The sequence below is a fragment of the Dromiciops gliroides genome, chromosome 2 (assembly GCF_019393635.1).
Source record: "Dromiciops gliroides isolate mDroGli1 chromosome 2, mDroGli1.pri, whole genome shotgun sequence".
Taxonomy (NCBI): Eukaryota; Metazoa; Chordata; class Mammalia; order Microbiotheria; family Microbiotheriidae; genus Dromiciops; species Dromiciops gliroides.
In genome coordinates this window covers 405406342-405425594 of record NC_057862.1, presented here as the reverse complement: position 1 = coordinate 405425594, position 19253 = coordinate 405406342, and the positions used below count along the sequence as shown (strand labels likewise).

Genomic DNA, 19253 nt, shown 5'->3' with positions numbered 1-19253 from the left:
CAAAAAAGTCTCTGAAAATAAATTGATAAAATTAAATTGAAATTTAAAAATTGAAAATAAATGCCACAGAAGTTCATGGTGGCTGTGAGCAGGCAACTCCATAATAACCAATAAGGAATTCTGGAGAAAATAGGCATAAACAGGGTAATTAAGGAAATGTTTGATAAGAAGAAAATATGTACTGATCATGTGGTGAGTAAGAGGGAGCACAGTAATCAATGGTATCCTTGCAATGTTGAGGGAAAGGAAAGAAAGGGGAATCCTTTCACCCAACATATCAGGTGGACCTCCAGTGCCAAACTTGTAGAAGAACACAGATAAGAATACTACAAGATGGGTAGGAATGGATTGGCAGTATTCTTCATCATAGGCAGGAACATTCAAACTGATGAGACCACAGAATTCATTTTGGCATTTCAGTTTTATCTGTTCTATCACTTAACATCTGTAAGGTTTTTGATCAGAGAATAACATGTTGAAATTGGTATTAAGGATAGGAATAGGGAATGGAACTGTTATTTTATTGGTATAAACCTATGGGGAACTATTAGATGAGTAAACTCCCTCTATCAATGCAGGTCAACACCTTTTTTCAACTCATGGTCTTAGAGAGTTGCTTAGAGTTATTTCCTCAGGGTCATATGGCCAATATATGTCAGAGATTGGATTTGAACTCAGGTCTTCCAGGCTTCAAGGCTAACTCTTCCTGCTAAACCTCTCTACCTCTTATGAGAACAGTTTTGTAGGGAGATTACTCTCTTTCAATGTTCAAAATGGAAAGGAAAAAGATTAAAGTTGGGGAACCATTACAAATGTTTACAGTTATATTAGTATATGTTGTATCCATTTCTTATAGACTTAAACTCCTTCTGGGCAGGGGCCTGCCTAGCATAAACTCTTTTAGTAGACAATAATAATTTGTTTAATTGAATTGTTGAAATTACATGGTCTATGGGGCAGCTAGGTGGCGCAGTGATTAGAGTACCGGCCCTGGAGTCAGGAGTACCTGAGTTCAAATCTGGCCTCAGACACTTAACACTTACTAGCTGTGTGACCCTGGACAAGTCACTTAACCCCAATTGCCTCACTAAAAAAAAAAAGAAAAGAAATTACATGGTCTACATGGTCCATCTAATCAGTTGAGTCAGCCAATAAGCGTTTAAGAGTCAATACTAGGTGCTTGGCACTGTGATAAGTGTCAGAGATACAAAGGAAAAAACAGGGTCCCTGCCTTCAAGAAGCACATCTTCTAACATGGGATACAATATGCAAATAACTATGTACACACAAGATAAATACAGTGTAGTTGGGAGATAACCACAAATGAAAAGTATTGTTTTATGAGGAAATGGCTGGGGGACCCCAAAAGGCCTCCTGCAGAAAGGAGGACTTGAGTTGAGTCTTGAGAGAAGCCATGTGGTGGTGGTGGTGAGCAGGGAAATCATTTCAGGCATGGAGAATTTCAAGCCAGGAAGACTTGGGTTCAAATCCAGCCTCTGACACATATTGGCTATGTGATCCTGAGCAAATCACTTAGGCAATACAAAGGCATGGAGTCAGTAAATGAAGTGTCCTGTATGAGAAATAGCAAGTTTAGTTGGATCATAGAGTGTGTGGAGGGGAATAAAGTATAAGAAAACTGAATAGACAGGAAGGAGCTAAAGGAAGTAATGCCTCTTGGTATGGAAAGTTGCCCAACTTGAACTTGAAGGTCTTGGCCTCAGGGGATCTGACCACCACCCATCTACTTAATTATAGCTCTTTCAGCTAACTTTATTTTCTCACCCATTTGTGGATGTCCTAAAGGAAAGCCTACTAGACCTTAAGAGAATAAACTGGTTGGTCCCAATTTTAGGCCTCACCCTCTCCTGCATTATCCTCTAGAGAACATATTTGGACTTTTTTTAAAAGCTATTTTTGAGCTTTTATTTTTTCCTCTTTAAAGGATAGGGGGAACAACCTTGAGGTCTCAGCAGGGCAGAACCCCAAAGAAGTAAAATAACTTGTCAAGGTCTGATTGTTAGAAAGTAGAAGGGGGCACAGCTAGGTGGTGCAGTGGATAAAGCACCTGCCCTGGATTTAGGAGGACCTGAGTTCAAATCTGACCTCAGACAGTTGATACTTACTAGCTGTGTGGCATTGGGCAAGTCACTTACCCTCATTGCCCCAAAAAGAAAAAGAAGAAAAAGAAAGAAAGTAGAAGGACTGGAGTTTAAAACCAAATCCTCTGAGTGCAGGTCTTCTGCTCTTTCCACAAGGCTGCCCTGCCTCTGAAGTCTAAACTTTGGTTCATAATTGTATACCTTTCTGCATTCTTTTCTTGTCTCATAGACACAAGACCTACCCCACTAGTGAGACAGTTAACTCAGAGACTGCAGGGACTTTCTATCTTCCTTCTTTAGCCCCCTGCAGCTAACTCTGTGCCAGGCATATAATCTAGAAGAACAGAGAGAAGGGATGCTTAGCAGTTATTTCCTTCAAACCCCTCCTTATACAGGAGAGGAAACTGAGGGCCAAAGGGAGCAGGGTTTAACCTGCTGGAATCAAAGAGATAAATGATAACTAGTGAGTGGCAGACATGGGCCATAATGATTTGATAATTCTTAAGGAGAAAGATGCCTCTTCTGCTTACCATACCTCATTAAGTCCACTGTATATTTATTTTTGGCCAGGATTGAAAAAATAAAAATCCATTTTTAGTCACCTAGCATGTAACAAGTCTCAATAAAAATTTGATGAATAAAACTCATAAACTACCTAAGCATAAAAGGGGTTTTTGTGAGAAGAAATCCAGGTTTCAATGATGATAAATATTCCTTCATTTAAGCCACCAACATTCAGTTGGATAAATAGTGACTGTAAGCCATTTGGAACAATGCCTATTCTACATTATTTAATTATTTCCTAACAAAATAGCTCATCAAGTTGTTTGAAACAACTTTATGGAGATATCTGCTTAAAACACTGTGTGAATTACAAAATCTAAAACGCCTCATCTCTTCAAAAAAAAAACACCCCCCCCAAAAAAAACCAAACCTCTTTTCCAGCATTTAGAAAACCTGTAAAACACGAGGTGATCAATTTTCTGTGTTTTCAGTTTTAATGTGCTTTTGCCAAGTGTATTATAATGAAGAGAAACACAGCTACCACACCTCTACTCCGTCCAAAGACACAATATTCTTTCAATGTGGTAAAGTCTGAACTGAATACAATCTCAGATGAACATTTAGAGCTAGAAGGAACCTTCGAGATCAGCGGAAGCAACCTCCTCCTTTTCCAAGTTAGGAAGTAGAAACGAAGCTCATTTTGCAATCTGCTTTATGACCGTGGAAAAAATAATTTCATTTTTTCAGGCTTCAGTTTCTTCTGTTGTAAAATGAGAGGTGGGACTAGGTGGCCTCTGAGGTTCCAACTTTTAAATTTATGTTCCTACGAGCCGAGGCTGCGAAAGTTGAAATGATTCGCCTGATGCCACATATTGGGCTTCCTTGTACTGAATTTCTCTCTTGGGTTCTCTCCAAACCAGATCTCTCTCAGTTCTATATAGGGGGAATTCAGAACAAGGCGGCCTATTATGGGCCATGATCACTTGCGAGATTTGGTACCAAATCTCATTCTGATGTGAGTTTACTCGGGGAAGGGCCATGGCACGTTTTCTAACATACGAAATTGCTGCTCGTCCCGGGCCCCCACCCAGTACTAGGGACCGCTCTGAGAACGGTTGGGTGTGCATGCTTCTGTGTGTGTGCGTGTGCATGCCTGTGTGTGTATGCATGGGTGGGGGTGCCCTATCCTCAGGCAGGAAGCCGCCCAAAGCCCGAGGGGGCGGGGAAGTTCCCAGCCTGAGCCGACCCGCCTCTAGGAGAGGGGGGCGGGGTGGGTTAGGGATGGGGCGGAGCTGGCCGGGCCGGAGCTCAACTCGCAGAGCCCCGGGAACAGGAGGGGCGGACGGCAGCAGGTGGAGTCAATCCGGTGATCCAGCAGGTGTGTGCGCGCTGCGGGTGGAGGGGTCTGGGGGACTGTCCGCTCCCGGTCTTGATTAGAGAGACACCCCCCCTTACCCCCAAATCACTTCGGATCTCCCTTTTCTGCAATGCCCAGGGCAGCACAGGGTGGGAGGGGTACGTAGCAGTCCTGGGAACTGGGACCCCCGGCTCCTCCCCGCCGCACTCTGGGTTATGGCTGCAGTAAAGGGGCTGTGACTGCGAGGTGTTTCGGTTCGGCTTGTGGAGAGAGCCAGGAATGTGGGAAACATTTGCGAGAGCACCAAGTCCCAGCTACCTTGTACTTCTGCTGAAGCTTGAGCTGCGGAACAGAGTTGAGATGTGAAAAGTGATTGGATTAATCTATCAACAAGTGCCTACTGTGTGCCGGGCACCATGCTAGGCCTTAGCAATGCGAAGAATGAAACAATTCCTGCTTACCAAAAGCAAGTAAGCATTTCTTAGGGCGGGGAAATTTTCGTTGGGAAGAAACTTAAGGGAATGAGGAGCCTCTTTGTTCATCCCCCAGAAGTACTCCTTGGGCTTTTGTTTTTGGCAAAGGTTGTTTCCATTTCCTTCTCCAGCTCATTTTCCAGGTGAGGAAACTGAGGCAAACAGGGTTAAGTGACTTGTCCAGTCACACAGCTAGAAAATGCCTGAGGTCGAATTTGAACTCGGGTCTTCCTGACTCCCGGGCGGTCACTCTATCAGCTGCGCCACCTAGCAGCTTTATGAGAGTTGGAACACCAGCCTTTATCTCATCTTTCCTGGATCACCCCACTTTCTCCTCCAGGCTGGCACCAAGGAATGGCTGAATATCCTGGGAAGAACACTTCCTCCCCATAATATTGATGGAGCTGGCAGGAAGTTGTAGTACCATAGGACAAGCTGGAGGCCTCCAGAAGAGTTCTGCCCCTTAATGGAGAGGGTGAGTGGGATTCAGGAGCTATGAGGCAAGACTCTTGGGTCCCATTTTTAGGCCTCACCCTCTCCTCCATTCTCCGTGGTGCCCTTAAGCCCCAAGCAGCTCTGGATTTCAGTGAGCAATACCTCTATCTCCCATGTAGAGGGGGAAAGGCTCATTTGGTCCCTTGAATACTTTCACTATCAAATTCTTGCTACTCAGGGCTTTGCAAGTTTCTCTTTCGCTGTTCTTTGGCTCTGGTTGGCATGGATTTCTGGGGGATGTTTACTTCCTAGGTTATGGGAGGGGAGATAGAAATGGCAGGATGTAACCTTAGAAGTCATCTGTCCATCTCCCATCCAGCAGGGCAGCAGCTGCCTCAGCAGCATCTCTGACAAGTGCTTTTGGAGTCTGCTGGAAGATCCTTAGAGATGGGGAGTGCCTCCCTTTTCCAGGGCGCATGCTTCTCCATTATTGGACAGGTCTCACTGTTTGAGAAGTTCTTTTTTATATTGAACTGAAAGTGGTCCCTCTGTCACCAGCCTACCCCTCTTGAATCACACGGAGTCAGTCTAATCCATCTACCCTATGACAGCATTGGATATCTGGAGCTAGAGAGCGTGTTTTTTCCTGAGACACAATTTTATGTTCTTTCATCATTCCGGTCATTGTTCTGGGGACATATTCAGATTTTTCAGTGCTCCTCATAAAATGTGTTGCCCAGAACAGGACACAATAATTCAGAGGTGGTCTGTCCTCCTTAGCATCTCTAGAATACACCCCTTTCTCACACCACCACACTAGAGTTTAGGGCCTCCATCACCTCCAGTCTCTACCCTCTCCAATCCATTCTCCGTACCACTGCCAAAGTGTGGTCATATTCCTAAAGCAGGGGTCTGAACATGTCCCTTCTGTGCATCATTAGTTGTGTGTCATTTCCTTCATTAGAATATGAGCAGCTTGAGAGCAGGAACTGTTCTTGCCTTTTGTTTTTTCCTTTTTTCTTTTCTGGGCAATGAGGGTTAAGTGACTTGCCCAGGGTCACACAGCTAGTAAATGTCAAGTGTCTGAGTTCAGATTTGAACTCTGGTCCTCCTGAATCTAGGGCTGGTGCTTTATCTATGGCATCTAGCTGCCTCTGCTTGCCTTTAAAAAAAATTCTGGTGTTTATTAGCAAAGTGCCTGTCACATAATATTCGTTTATTAAATGTTTATTGGCTTGACTTCAGTGCAGGAACTGTCTTGAAAGTTTGCATTTCTATTTTAGAACTTATAGTTCCAGGCAAAGAGCAGACACTTAATAAATGCTTGTTTGATTGTTCTAAACACCGGGCCACCAAGACGGTGTTAACTGCCTTGCTTCCCTGTTCTTCAGGGGTTGGTCATCTATGAAAAGGTAGCATGAGGACTCAGAGGAAATCATGGTGATAGAGCCCTGAGAGATCATCTAGTTCAAACCTGTCGCTTTAAGGAGGAGAAAAATGAAGCCTGGAGAAAGGAAGTGATTGTTAAATGGTATTTATGGGAAAGGGGCATAGACCTGAGCACGTTTGTATTGGGGTTGTGGTGTAGGAGGGAGGGCAGACGATTAGGACTTGCCCTCTGGCCTCTGTCTCCAACCCGTTACTTGAAATGGATTTATCTTGACCTATGCAGTCTGAGAGTTGGCTCCACCTAGAAGTGTGGTAGAGGGAGGAATGATTAAAGATGATAACTGGCCCATTTGTGAGAAGATGCTCTGGGGTAACCTGGGTTGATGTCTTTTGAGGGAAGGTCACCTCTTAGGGGGAAATGTGGGGTCTTATTGAATGGCTCTTTATAATATCTTGTCTTGACACTAGGACTGGATGATATCTATCCTGAGTAGGCGTCAGAATAGAGGAGAGATAAGTGTTACCCTAACTTTCTAGTGTTTCCACCTGTGGTCCTTATGAACCACACAGCCACAGACTGGAGATATATTTGGTATTGGTTGGGGCTTGATTGGGATGTTACCGGGGTTTTGGCTGGCTCCTTGATGTTTTTTTCTCTTCACCTAATTTGGATTTCTTAACCAGTCAGTTTCTCTCTCCTCCCCCCAGGAGTTTCTGGTTAAGGGCAAAACTTGTCATCAGCCAGGTCCAGACATGATGAGAGTGGGAGAGCTCCCCAGAGAATCTAGTTTAAGGTTTAATATCCTGTGTTGCGTATGCTAAAGGAAACAGACTCAAACTGTGGAGAACCAGAAATGCAAATCAGTGGGCCTACACCATAGGGAAAAAATTGGGCACACCTGTATGTTACTGAAATGGATGTCATGCAGAATGTCAGTAGCCTAGGAGGGTTCTGGAGTGGCCAGTCCCCTTTGCTTACTCTTCCGGCTTCTTCAGGGAAATGACTCCTTATGGACCGTATGCCAACTTTGGATCGAAACTGAATTAAAGAATTTTGTTTTTCATTGCTGGGGCATGTTTATTCTCCTATGATTCAAAGGGACAGAAAAATAAGGTAATAAAACAAGGTGGAAACAAATAGAGGAGTTAGTCAGGAGAAGGTCAAAGGTGGTGTTAGATGGCGAGTGGGCAAAGGGAAGGGTAGTGGGGGCAGCATCTTCAAATTTGTGATGAGTTTTTACGATAAATATGAATGACCATGTATATTTTTTTCATTATGGAGGAATGAACTTGAATTGCAGCAGAAGAAGTAGAAGTTCAATGAAAGAATCAGAGGATCATAGATTTAGAGCTAGAAGTGACTTTAGATGATGATAGTCCAACCTCTTGAGGAAACTGAGGAATAGAGATATTAAGTTTCCCAGGAGTCACAGCTTTTAAGTATGCGAGTCAGGTTTTGAATTCAGGTCTTTCTGACTCCCAAGTTCAGAACTCTTAAGAACTTCCAGATAGTGTCAGTATGGACTGGAGTAAGCCAGATTTTAGGATAGGATAGGATAGGATAGGATAGGATAGGAGAGAGAGAGAGAGAGAGAGAGAGAGAGAGAGAGAGAGAGAGAGAGAGAGAGAGAGAGCGAGAGAGAGAGAGAAATACAGAGAGAGAGAAAGAAACAGAGACAGAGGCAGACACTGAGAAACAAAGATGGGACAGAGAGGATAGGGACAGACAGCGTGCTTTGTTGGAAGGCTGGATAAACTCTTCCCTGGATGTTGTTTCAGACTTGATGTCAGGGACTTCCCCACTGCCAGAAGACAGGGCTCACGTCTCATGGAACCAGCCTGACTGCTTCTTATATGGGACACATGGCTGCCTTGTGACTGAGTCTAGAGAGTTATAGCCTCATCTTAGAGGGTGTGACCTTAATGGGCCCTCCCATCCTGTTATGTGCTTTGAGAAGTGAAATAATGCTTATCCCCTATGTCTCTTTTCAATGTATGTCTCCTATGTGTTTCTGGTAGGTTTCTTATATCTCTCCTCCCTGTGTCTATATTTCTTAGTATGTCTCTGCATCTTGGTGTACAGATGTTTGTACCTCTGTGAGTCTTGTATGTACCTGTTTGCCTCAGTTTATCTGGTATGTCTGGGATCTTGGGCCAGGGGTGACTCAGAATGTGTTTGGAAATGGCCTAGATTTTTTTTTTGTCTTGTATGTAAGGGCCTGGGGATGGGGTGATATCTGTGGGAGTGTGCTGGCTCATTCCTGGGCTGTTTTCCTGAGTTAAGTGAGGACCTATGATGAAACTGTAGTGAAAAGAACAATATTCAAGCTTTTTGTTAAGTTTTTTTTTTTAATTTCATGCCACCCCTTTGTGGCTATAAGTCACTGTAGAATACCTACCTATCTACCTGCCCTTCCTACTCTGACCTTCTGCCTGCTATGGACTCTAGGGTATTAATGCTGGAGGAGAAAGAGTTTCCCTGGGAAAAAGAAAGTATTAACCAGGAGATATGAGAGAGAGAGAGAACACAGAGAGAGAACAGAGTGAAAGAGAGAACACAAAGAGAAGAGAGAGACAGACAGAGAAAGAGACAGAGGGACAAAGACAGGGAAAGAGAAAGATAGGGATAGAGACCTGTGCTGGAATAGGAAGAGAACTGGATTTGGGTTTAAGTACTGGTTTTACTGTTTATTATGTGACCTTGGACAAGCCACTTTGGCCCTCATTCTCTTCTCTTAAATAAGGGATTTGGATTAGATATCGCTAAGATGCTTTTTATCTTATGATCTCATATGGGCCAGAAGCATGTTACAAGAGAAGCAGCACTAGGAGTTGGGAAACCTAAGTTCTTCTCATGGTACAATGGAAAGAACAAAGACTATGGAGTCATAGGACTTGGGTTCAAATCCTCTCTCTGATGCCTACTATCTGTATGACCTTGGGTAAGTCATTCAAACTGTCCAGGCATCAGTTTCCTCATCTTCCAAATGAGGGTGTTGGATTCTGAAGTCCCTTCTAGGCCTAAATCTGTGATTCTATTATCCTTCTGCTTCTGCCACTAGCCAGCTGACCTCTGGCAAGTCATCTCCCATCCCTACACTTCAATTTCCTCATCTGTCATGTGAGGATTCCTTGATAAGGTCTAGTCTGTTGTTCTGTGATTCCCATACAGTTCCATGCTTCCGTGATCATGTTACTTTATTTTGTATTTTTATTTACATCTTTAGTCTTTTGTTTCTGAATATATTTATAATATGCATATTCTTTCTGAGTGCTTCAGTGAACCATCCCTTGAAACATCAACAGCAATAAAAAAACCCAACCAACTCATAGTCTCCCATCTCTGCAAAGGCAGGAGAGAGATGTATTTTCTCACCTCTTCTCCCGGGCTGACTTTCCTGATCATTATAACTAGATGGTTTGGGGTTTTTTCCACTTGTAGACATTGTATATATTATTTTCTTGGTTCTACTTAGTGCAGCCTACATCAGATCATATAAACCTTCCATGCGTCTCTGAATTCTTTATGGTCATATTCCTTCCCCACAATTTGTTTAGTTACTCTCTAAATTACCACCTCTAAAATTTATTTTGTTTTTTATTTTTTCTGCTACCCCCCAAAAGTGCTGCTAGCAGTATTTTTGATGTATATTCCATTATAATTTTAAAGGAAGTTCAAGCCTAAAGGCTCTTCTAAAGGAAGAGCCAGTACCTCAGGTGGGAGAGATGACAGCTGGAGGAATTAGGGAGGGACATGTAAAGGATGCTTTGTAGTTGGTCTGGTTTAAGCTCCCTATATTGAGACAAAACCTCATATTTCGTTTTACCTTTTCCACTCATCTTCCTGTCTGTGCTCCATCTCATCTCCATTAGTCCCCCTCCTACACACACACACACACACACACACACACACACACACACACACACACACACACACTCCTTCTAAATATAGTGGTGGTAGTGTGTGTCTGTGTCTGTGTGTTTTAGGGAAGGATATGCCCCTTAATTCAACCTCTTCTACTCATTGCCCCCTTCAGCTTACCCCCTTATGTGCATAGTAGTGAGGAGCTAGGCTTTGCAATTGGGTCTGAAAGTGGGGGTGCCAGAGGGCTCTTAGTGTTTTTGTGTAATTCATCCTCAGTCTTGAAGAGGAAGCCTGGGAGCTACAATTCTGCTCCCAGGACTGAGAAATCCCCAGCCTGACAGTTGTGGAGAGTTACCAGGGCAGGGCAGGAAGGTGACACTTGTAGGGTTTTAGAATGAAAAAGCAGTGAACACAGAAACCTGCATGGAATTATTCCAGGAAAGTTTTATGCAAGAGGTTTCTGTTTTTCCTTGCCATAGGGTGGAGACAAAGTTGCTCTTCCATCTGTTTCTGGACCTTTTAAGGAGGTTGGTTATGGGAGGTTGCCCCGGTTAAGGAGGATGCATTATGGGAGGAAAGCTTGCTACCCCAGAGCACATGTCTCCCTCAGGCATATCTCTTCTTTGTTGTCCTGTCACAGCTCAGTTACCTCCTGTAAAACTGGAGCTAGGTGCAGTCTGAGGAGGCCTGAGAGCCAAAAGGAATTTTAGAGAAGGCAGGGTAGAAGGTGAAACAAGGTCGCCAGAGCCAGCATGCTCAGATCTAAGAGGTTAGGTTTTGATAGCAGCTGTACTAATACCAGAGTTGAAAGAAATAGGTCAAAATTATGTCTTCTACACACTGTCTGTGGGACCCGGGGCAGGTTATTTCAACTCTCTGGGCCTCAGTTTCTTCATCTGTAAAATAAGGGAATTGCATTGAGTAGTCTAGTCCCTTCCAACTTTTAGTCCTATGATATTCTTCTGATTTATATAGGAAAAGAGAATTCTGGTCCCTGGTGTTCAGTTTATCTCTGGAATGGGCATACTGATACTCCCTGGGCAAATGGTATAACTTCTCTGCCTCAGTTTCCCCATATGGCTAGTTCTGGTTCTAGAAAATTTGGTTTAGTCTTCTAGGATAGAGGGGTTTTATTTTGTTGGGTTTGTTTCTGTTTCTTTTTTTGTTTTTTGTTTGTTTGTTTGGTTGGTTTTTTTGGTTTTCTTCTTTCGGTTTTTCTTGGCCTTTTTGTGTACAAGCATCCAGAGAATTCCAACTCAACTGCCACTTCCCATAGGGCAGAAAGCCAAAATCAGCATTACTGTTTCTCCTAACTGCTCCAAAACGGGAAGTAAGAAGTTTTTTCCTACCCTTGTTTGAATTAGGGATGAAATTGGAGATTCGTTTGTTCGTGTATTGTACAAGCGTCGAGCATGGGCCTCTGTGCTGATTCAGTGAAGGATGAAAAGGTGAACAAGACATTTCCCCTACCTTCACAGAGCTTGCGATCTTCTTCTTGTTTCATCTCTGGCCTGAGAATATTTTCACTGTTGTTGTTGGCAACACATCAGCTCTTTGTTTGAACTCTTGAGTATAAGTAATAAATCTCATATCATTCTGTGAAATTTCCTTTGCTAGCTTGAGAATAAGACTAATATTTTCTCCAAAATAGTGTTTTATTCCTCCAGGACCTTTTAACCAGAATGAAATAGACACCAAGTCTGAGGTACTTTGTCAGGTACAAGCCTTGAAGCTGACTTTTGGTCCAGATTCTGTGATTTCCTGGGAACTTGTGGTGTGAAATTGTCTTCCAATTCAGATGGACAACTGATCTAAAAGTTCCGGTCTTCATGAGTTTCCTGGGGACATTGAGAGCTTCAGTGACTTGCCCATGGTCCTACAATTAGCATGTGTTACAAACAGAATGTGAATCCAGGCCTTCCTGACACTCAGGCTGGCCCTCAATTCCATACTGCCTCTTAGCTAACTAAAGATAGAACATGGCAGAACATAGAGAGATGATTTGTAAAAAAAAGTATTTATAGCAACTCTTTTTTTGTGGTGGCTAAGAATTGGAAATCAAAGGAATGCCCAGCAATTTGGGAATGGCTAAACAAGCTGTGGTATATGATGGTGATTAAGTATTATTGTGCTATAAGAAGTGATAAGCAGGATGATTTCAGAAAAACCTGAAAAGACATGTATGAACTGATGTATAATGAAGTGAGCAGAACCAGGAGAATGTTGTCCACAGTGACAGCAATATTGTCTGATGAAGAACTGTGAATGATTTAACTATTTTTAGCAATACAGAGATCTAAGACAATCCCAAAGGACTAATGATGAAGTATACTATCCACCTCCAAAGAAAGAACTGATAATGATTGAACAGACTGAAGCATGCTATTTTTCACTTTCTTTCATTTTTTCTTTTATTCAAGTTTTCTTATACAAAATGACTAACATGGTAATGTTTTACATAATTGCACATGTATAACCTATATCTGATTATTTACTGACTCAGGGAGGGGGAAGGGAAGGAAAGGAAAGAGGGATAGAATTTGGAATTCAAAACTTTAAATAAAAATGTTTATTATTTTTAAAAAGCTGATATGGGATGTGAGTGTGTGTGTGTGTGTGTGTGTGTGTGTGTGTGTTTTGTGGCAGGGAGGGGTGGGAAATAAAGAGAGAAAGAAGATGGTGAGAATATATAAACAGGATCAGCATCTTATAGTAGTGATCTATCATCAGGTATCCACCTGGCTGAAATTGATGTATCCTATTTTAGTGTGCAAATGTGGGATTCTCAAGGGCCAGGACTGTTTTCATTTATGCCCAACAGCTAGCACAATGCATAACAAATCAAAGGTGCTTAACAAGTACTTGTTGAATTAAACTGAGTGTGACTCTCCAGGAATTGGGTCTCTCCAAGAGGACAAGGTAGCCTGTGCCTTGTCAGGAGAGGATGGAAAATCAGAGGCCAGAGACTCTGGACACATTCCCTTGTAGCCTGGCCCCCTAGAGTTGTACCCAGCCAGTTGAGAGGAAGTCACCTGCTTCCATCCACTATAGGGTGGTCTAGAGAAATTGGTTGCAGGCAAAAGTTTTTAATATGATGGGAAAATATTTATTTCTAGGGCTCAGGAAATCAGTATTAGATAATTTACTGGGAGTCAAGAGGTCATCCTGAGTCTTCCACTGTAAAGAATTAATTGTTAATTGAGGTTTTTATGCCTCGGAGCGCACTGGCCAGGGGCTCCGCAAACCCCAAGGTGCTCCACCCACTGGTTGTAGCCGTTGCCATAGCGCTGGCACCTCAAGTCATCACCACTCCTCGAAGCCTACATGGGCCTGGCAAAATTATAATGATTGGAAGCCTAGTGAAGGCAGTCATGTGACTGTCAGAATGGCTATCCAATTGGCTGGGGTGGTATGGGGTTTTCTGGGATTGGGGAAGGAGAATTGGGTATTCTAGGTGGAAGCTGGAAGGCAACAGGTGTTCTGCCGCTGCGTATTCTCAGCTGATTCTTGGGTGGTGGTATTTTCTCAGGTTGTATAATTTCCCTTTCCCCATGTTATTTCCTTTCCCTTGATCCTACTCATCATGTTTGTGCTTTTTTTTTTTAGGTTTGTTCTTGTTAAAATAAATGCTGTTCTGTTTTGAGGGAGGCTGCCGGTCTCCTTTGCCCCAGTATTGCAGCGACCCGCTTAACTAACACTCCCCAATTAAAAATTGGTCCCCACACCACTAACTAGCTGCAGCATAGCTTTTGACTTAGCTACTTCTCCTTTCTGGACCTGTTGCCCCATCTATAAAATGAGCATACTGAACTGGGGGGACCTCAGTTCTAATATTTTGTGATTTTAAGATTCTCTAGTTCTTCGTGAAGCAGCATTTAATCTTCTGAACTCTAGGTTCATGTTTAACTATTCTCAGCTTGACTTTTTCGGAGAAACTCAGTATTTATTTCTCTTTCCTCCCTAGGATGAGAAATGTGCACACAAGAATTTTTCCAGGCTCAGCGCAGCCAGTTGGTGGGGCAGCTGGCCTTAAGGTCGTTGGAGAACTTTGAAAGTATCTTGGACTATTTGTTGTCTTGGGAAGTGCTTACTTGGGAGGATTATGAGAGTGTAAGCCTCCCTGGGCAGCCCCTGTCCACTCTGGCTCGACGCCTCTTGGATATTGTCTGGAATAAGGGAGGGCAAAGCTGTGAACTGCTCTTTGCTGCAGTGCGGAAGGCAGAGGGAGCGGATGATCAAACAGAACCACCGAGGCAGTGGAGTCAGAATGTGTCCTGTCCAGCCCAGGACCTGCAGAGACATAGGCCAGTGATTGTCAGAAAAATCTATGGCCATGTGGAAGGCATTTTAAACCTCTTACTGGAACGTGGTTTCATCACCAAGTATGAATGTGATGAAATCAGGCTGCCGATATTTACGTCATCTCAGCGGGTAAGAGCTTGGGTGAGAAAACAAATTATGAGATGGATGTTTAACTACCAGAGAACATTATACTTGTAATCATCCCTGCAAACCAATGAGGGTCACAGGACCTGAATGAAATTATCTACTAATCAATCAATCACTCAATCAACCAATCAAGCAGGCAATATAATGCCATAGGAGGAATATCACAGGCTCATCAGACCATAGTCTTAAAGTTAGAAGGGGTGTTAGAGGCTGCTGGTCCCATTCCCTCCTTTTACAGATAAATAACATAATAGCTATGTGACAACAGGCAATAAAACTGGAGCACAACTTACAGCAATGTTATTATACATTTATATAGTGCATCTGTTTGGTACTTTGCACAACTTTTCCCCAAAGCACTTTTATAGTATGGTACAGCTAAGTGGCACAGTGGATGGCGTCAGGAAGACTCCTCTTCCTGTGTTCCGGTCTTGCCTCAGACACTTTCTAGCTGTGTGACCCTGGGCAAGTAATTCAATCCTGTTTGCCTCAGTTTCCTTATCTGTAAAAAGAGCTGGAGAAGGAAATGGCAAACCACTCCAGGATCTTTGCCAAGAAAACCCCAAATGGGGTCATGAAGAGTCAGACATGGCTGAAAATAACTGAACTACAACACAGTAGACAGAGCACTAGTGCTAGGCTCAGAGCACCTAGGTTCAAATCTTACCCCTGGTGATCTCTACCTGTGTAATCTTGGGCAAAATCATTCAAAATCCCTTCATCTCCATTTCCTCATCTATAAAATGAATGGGTTGTACTGAATGGCCTCTTCAGTCCCCTCCAGATCTAGATCTTGCATCCTGTAACAATCAATGTCTTTTTAATAGCCTTGTAAAAGCTGGCATTATCTCCATTTAGAGATGGGGAAATCAGCTCTTGGTGAAGATAAATGACCTGGCCAAGCCCTGTGCTCATGGTGGAGCTGGTGTGAGAACACAGGCTTCTTAACTTCCACCACCGGGCTCAGACTGTTTCTCCCCAAACACAACCTTCATTACCTCAGGGCTCATGGGCGTGACCTGTGCATGTGTGTGAGGAAATTGGCCCTGCATTTGAAGTCAGAAGGACCAGGGTATGAAATTTGGCCCTTTGTTATCTGTGTGACCTTAGGCAAGTCCTATTCTCCTTCTGCACCTCAGTTTCCTCATTTGAAGGGGCTGAACTTCATTCCCGCTCTATATCCTATTATTTTTTTTTTATTTAGACCGTGAACCCCTAGGGCCAAGCACAGTGCCCTGCAGGTAACATGCTTTAAAAATCCTTGTTAAATTAGATTGCATTGGATTGGACTGCACTGGATTGACCTTCTTGCTAACTGATAAATATTTGAGCAGAAGGAGAAGCACCAATAATAGGTATTTGACCTGTAATTTTATTAGTATAGGGAATTCCCAGGTGAAGAGACTACCTCTACCAATGCAAATTGGCACCTCCTTTGCAACTTAAAGTATTAGAAAGGTGTGTAGAGCATTGAGAAGTGAAGTAACTTGCCCAGGGTCACACAGCCAGTATTTGTCTGAGGTAGGACTTGAACCTAGGTCTTTGTTTTTTGGAATCCTGCTCTTTATCAACTACACCAAATATCTGTCTTCATAGTTGTTTTAAAACTGGCTAGAGGTTTATCCAGCAAACATCAATTATTCTATTCTAACTAAGTCAAGGTCTGATAAGTCCAAAAGTATGTGTTGAATACTTACTATGTGTCCAGTACTATGGGGGTACTGAGTCAGATGACATAGTCCTTGCCTCAAAGGTGCTGACAGCCCCATGAAATAACTAGAGACTGGGACACAACAGCAAGTGATTAAGTACATAGGTTTCTACAGCCCAGAATCTAAGAGCTGTAGAAATTCAGAGGTAGATGGGTTGTTAAGAAAAGTATTACAGAAGAAGCTGGTACTTGACCTGGGCCTTGAAGGATGGGAAGAGTTTAGGTAGAGAAAAGATGGAAAGAAATTTCTGGCAGAAGAAACAGCATGAGCATAAGCATGGAGGTGGGATGGAACGAAGCAGCCATGGAGAAGGGAGGTGGTGTCCCTGGCAGGAGCAGAAGGCCCATGCTCGATATGGGTGACTTTGGCCAAGTTAGCACCTATCTCTGGGTCTTAGTTTCCTAATCCATACAGGAGGTAGAAGAGTCAGGAATGGATGATCTCTCCTGTCCCTTCTAATTCTAGATCATAGGATTTGATAAGAGGTAGGATAGGGTCAGTTACGTGGAACAGTGGGTAGAGCCCAGGGCCTGGAATCAGGAAGACCTAAGTTCAAATCCAGCCTCAGACACTTACTAGCTGTCTGACCTTGGGCAAGTCACTTAACCCTGTTTGCCTCAGTTTCCTCATCTGTAAAATGAGCTGGAGAAGAAAATGGCAAACCATTCCAGTACCCTTGCCAAGAAAACCCCAAGAGGGGTCTTGATGGGTCAGACATGACTGAAAACTGATCAACAACAGGTCAGATGATAGGACTGTAGAACTGGAAAAGAGCACAGAAATCATCTCTTTCAATCCAGCTTCCAGATGAGAATGGTAAAGTCCAGAGCTAACCTCTCGGGGGTACATGGGTAGCAGAGCCAGGATGTATGAAGGGACTTGAATGAACAACATAGGCTTAGATTTTATGAAGCAAATGCTCCCATTTTGCAGACACCCTTCTCTAGTTTTCTCTGAATGAATGTCTGCGCAGTATCTTTGGAGTATGTTGGAGGTGATAGCAGAGAGAGGTAAGAGGTGCCAGAAATGCAGACTGTTTGTCTCCCAGATCTGCTAAGATGGGACCTTTCATTTTCCTGGAACCAGCTGAGTCCCTTGATGACATGCCATGCACAAGGAGGGTTGACCAACGTCAAGGGAGTGATGCAGAATGTGTATTACAGGAAGAGAAACTACAGTGAGGAAATGCAGGTTCCCTTAAGGCTCTTCTAACTGAAGTTACTCAGTGGGGTCTAAACAGGTTATTAGGAAACAGGAACTTTGTAATACCAATCTGATTCACCAGGCTCTTAACACAGTCAGGGCTGGGCTAACAGCCTTAGCTCAGATGCTCTTGGCATTAGTCATGATATTAACTCTAAAAAAAAATCCTAGTCTGTTCTTGGTATTTGATTGTAACAGAGAAGGGGGGTGAAATCATTATAATCAGTCAACCACTTTCCTTTGAATCATTTTGTGTAAGCTTGAGTGGTTGTGTAATGAGCTTTTTATGATTCTAAAAGGCAAGAAGGCTCCTTGATTTTGCAAAAGGAAAGGAAAATGGAGTGGCCCACTTTCTCCTCCAACATGTCCATCAGTTACCTGTCCTGCCAGCCCCATTCCCCGAAGGTATGTATGTCTTTCTCAGCTTCCCAGAAATATAAGGATATTTTCCCCAATATAGGCTGTTCTTGGGAGAAGGAATTCTTGGTGGTTAAAGAAAAATGGCCAAAGCAAGCCTTACCTCGCCAATGGCATCACTGAGAATTCTTATTGTCATTGAAAAGATTGATTACATACTTGCTTGTGTATGAAGTGCTACATGGAAAGTACACAGCTCTGTTCCCCAACTGCTGGAAGCGTAATAATAATATCTAGCATTTATATCACCGTTTAAAGTTTACAAAGAATTTTACATGTATCATCTCATTTTATTCTCAAACAACCCTCGGAGGTAAGTGTTATTATTTTTCCATTTTACAGATGAGGAAATGGCAGCTGAGAGGCATTAGGTGACTTCCCCAAGATCACACAGCTGGTAAGCAACTGAGTCAGGATTTGAACTCAGGTCTTCCTGACTCCAGGATCATCTATCTACTGTGCTACCTGGCTGCATCTAGCTTATGGTCTTAGGCTGACTGATGCAGTTGGTTGTCTAAAGCCTTAGAAAGGTTGACCACACCAGTGGGCAGGAAAGCATACAGGGCATGGAGATCCATTGGAGTAACTAGGTTATAGGGCAGATAGGATGTTGGGCCTAGATTCAGGAAGACCGGAGCTCAAATCCAGCCCCAGATATTTACTAACCGTGTGATCCTGGGGAAGTCACTTAACCTCAATTTGCCTCAGTTTCCTCATCTGTAAAACGGAGATAATAATAACACTTACCTCCCAGGGCTGTTGTGAGGATAAAGTAAGATAATAATTGTAAAGGGCTTAGCATAGTACCTGGCACACAGTAAGCATTATATAAATGTTAGCTATCATCATCATCACTTAATACAGTGCCCTATACACATGTTGATAATGTATTTCAGTGGAAAGAATACTAGATTTAGACACAGAGGAATTGGGTTCGAATTCTGACTCTATCATATACTTCTTGGGCAAGTCACTTAACCTCATCAGTGTGTTATTTCCTCATCTGTAAAATGGAATAGGTGGATTCTAAGTTCCCTTTGGGTCCTAGATCTATGATCCTAAGATCATTAATAGAAAAGTTTACTTTCTTTAGAAATTTTGAGATGCACTTTAGCATATTCAGAGGCTGCTAAAATAACTTGTCTCAGGAGCAAGAGCAAACACGTGTAAAGTCCATTAATTTGCTAATTGCCTTTAGAGTGTGAACAATCTTTTAAGTAAGCTGATTGCTTGAGAAGAGTAGCAGTTTGGCAGTATACTAATTTAATGATTGGTTGATTGCAAAAGCAATATGAAATCTCTCATTGAGTACACATAGCACTTTGTTTTGCAGTTTTATAATGCATT

At 42.9% G+C, this 19253-nt stretch overlaps 1 protein-coding gene across 1 annotated transcript in view; it reads left to right on the top strand.

Moving 5' to 3' along the window:
• The first annotated feature begins 11514 nt into the window (after positions 1-11514).
• NOD2 (nucleotide binding oligomerization domain containing 2) overlaps positions 11515-19253 on the top strand; it is a 44277-nt gene continuing 36538 nt past the window's right edge. The window contains 3 exon segments of the mRNA XM_043987244.1: positions 11515-11573; positions 14090-14556; positions 17789-17894. Coding sequence (XP_043843179.1) covers positions 14098-14556; positions 17789-17894 — 565 coding nt within the window. The 5' untranslated portion in view covers positions 11515-11573; positions 14090-14097.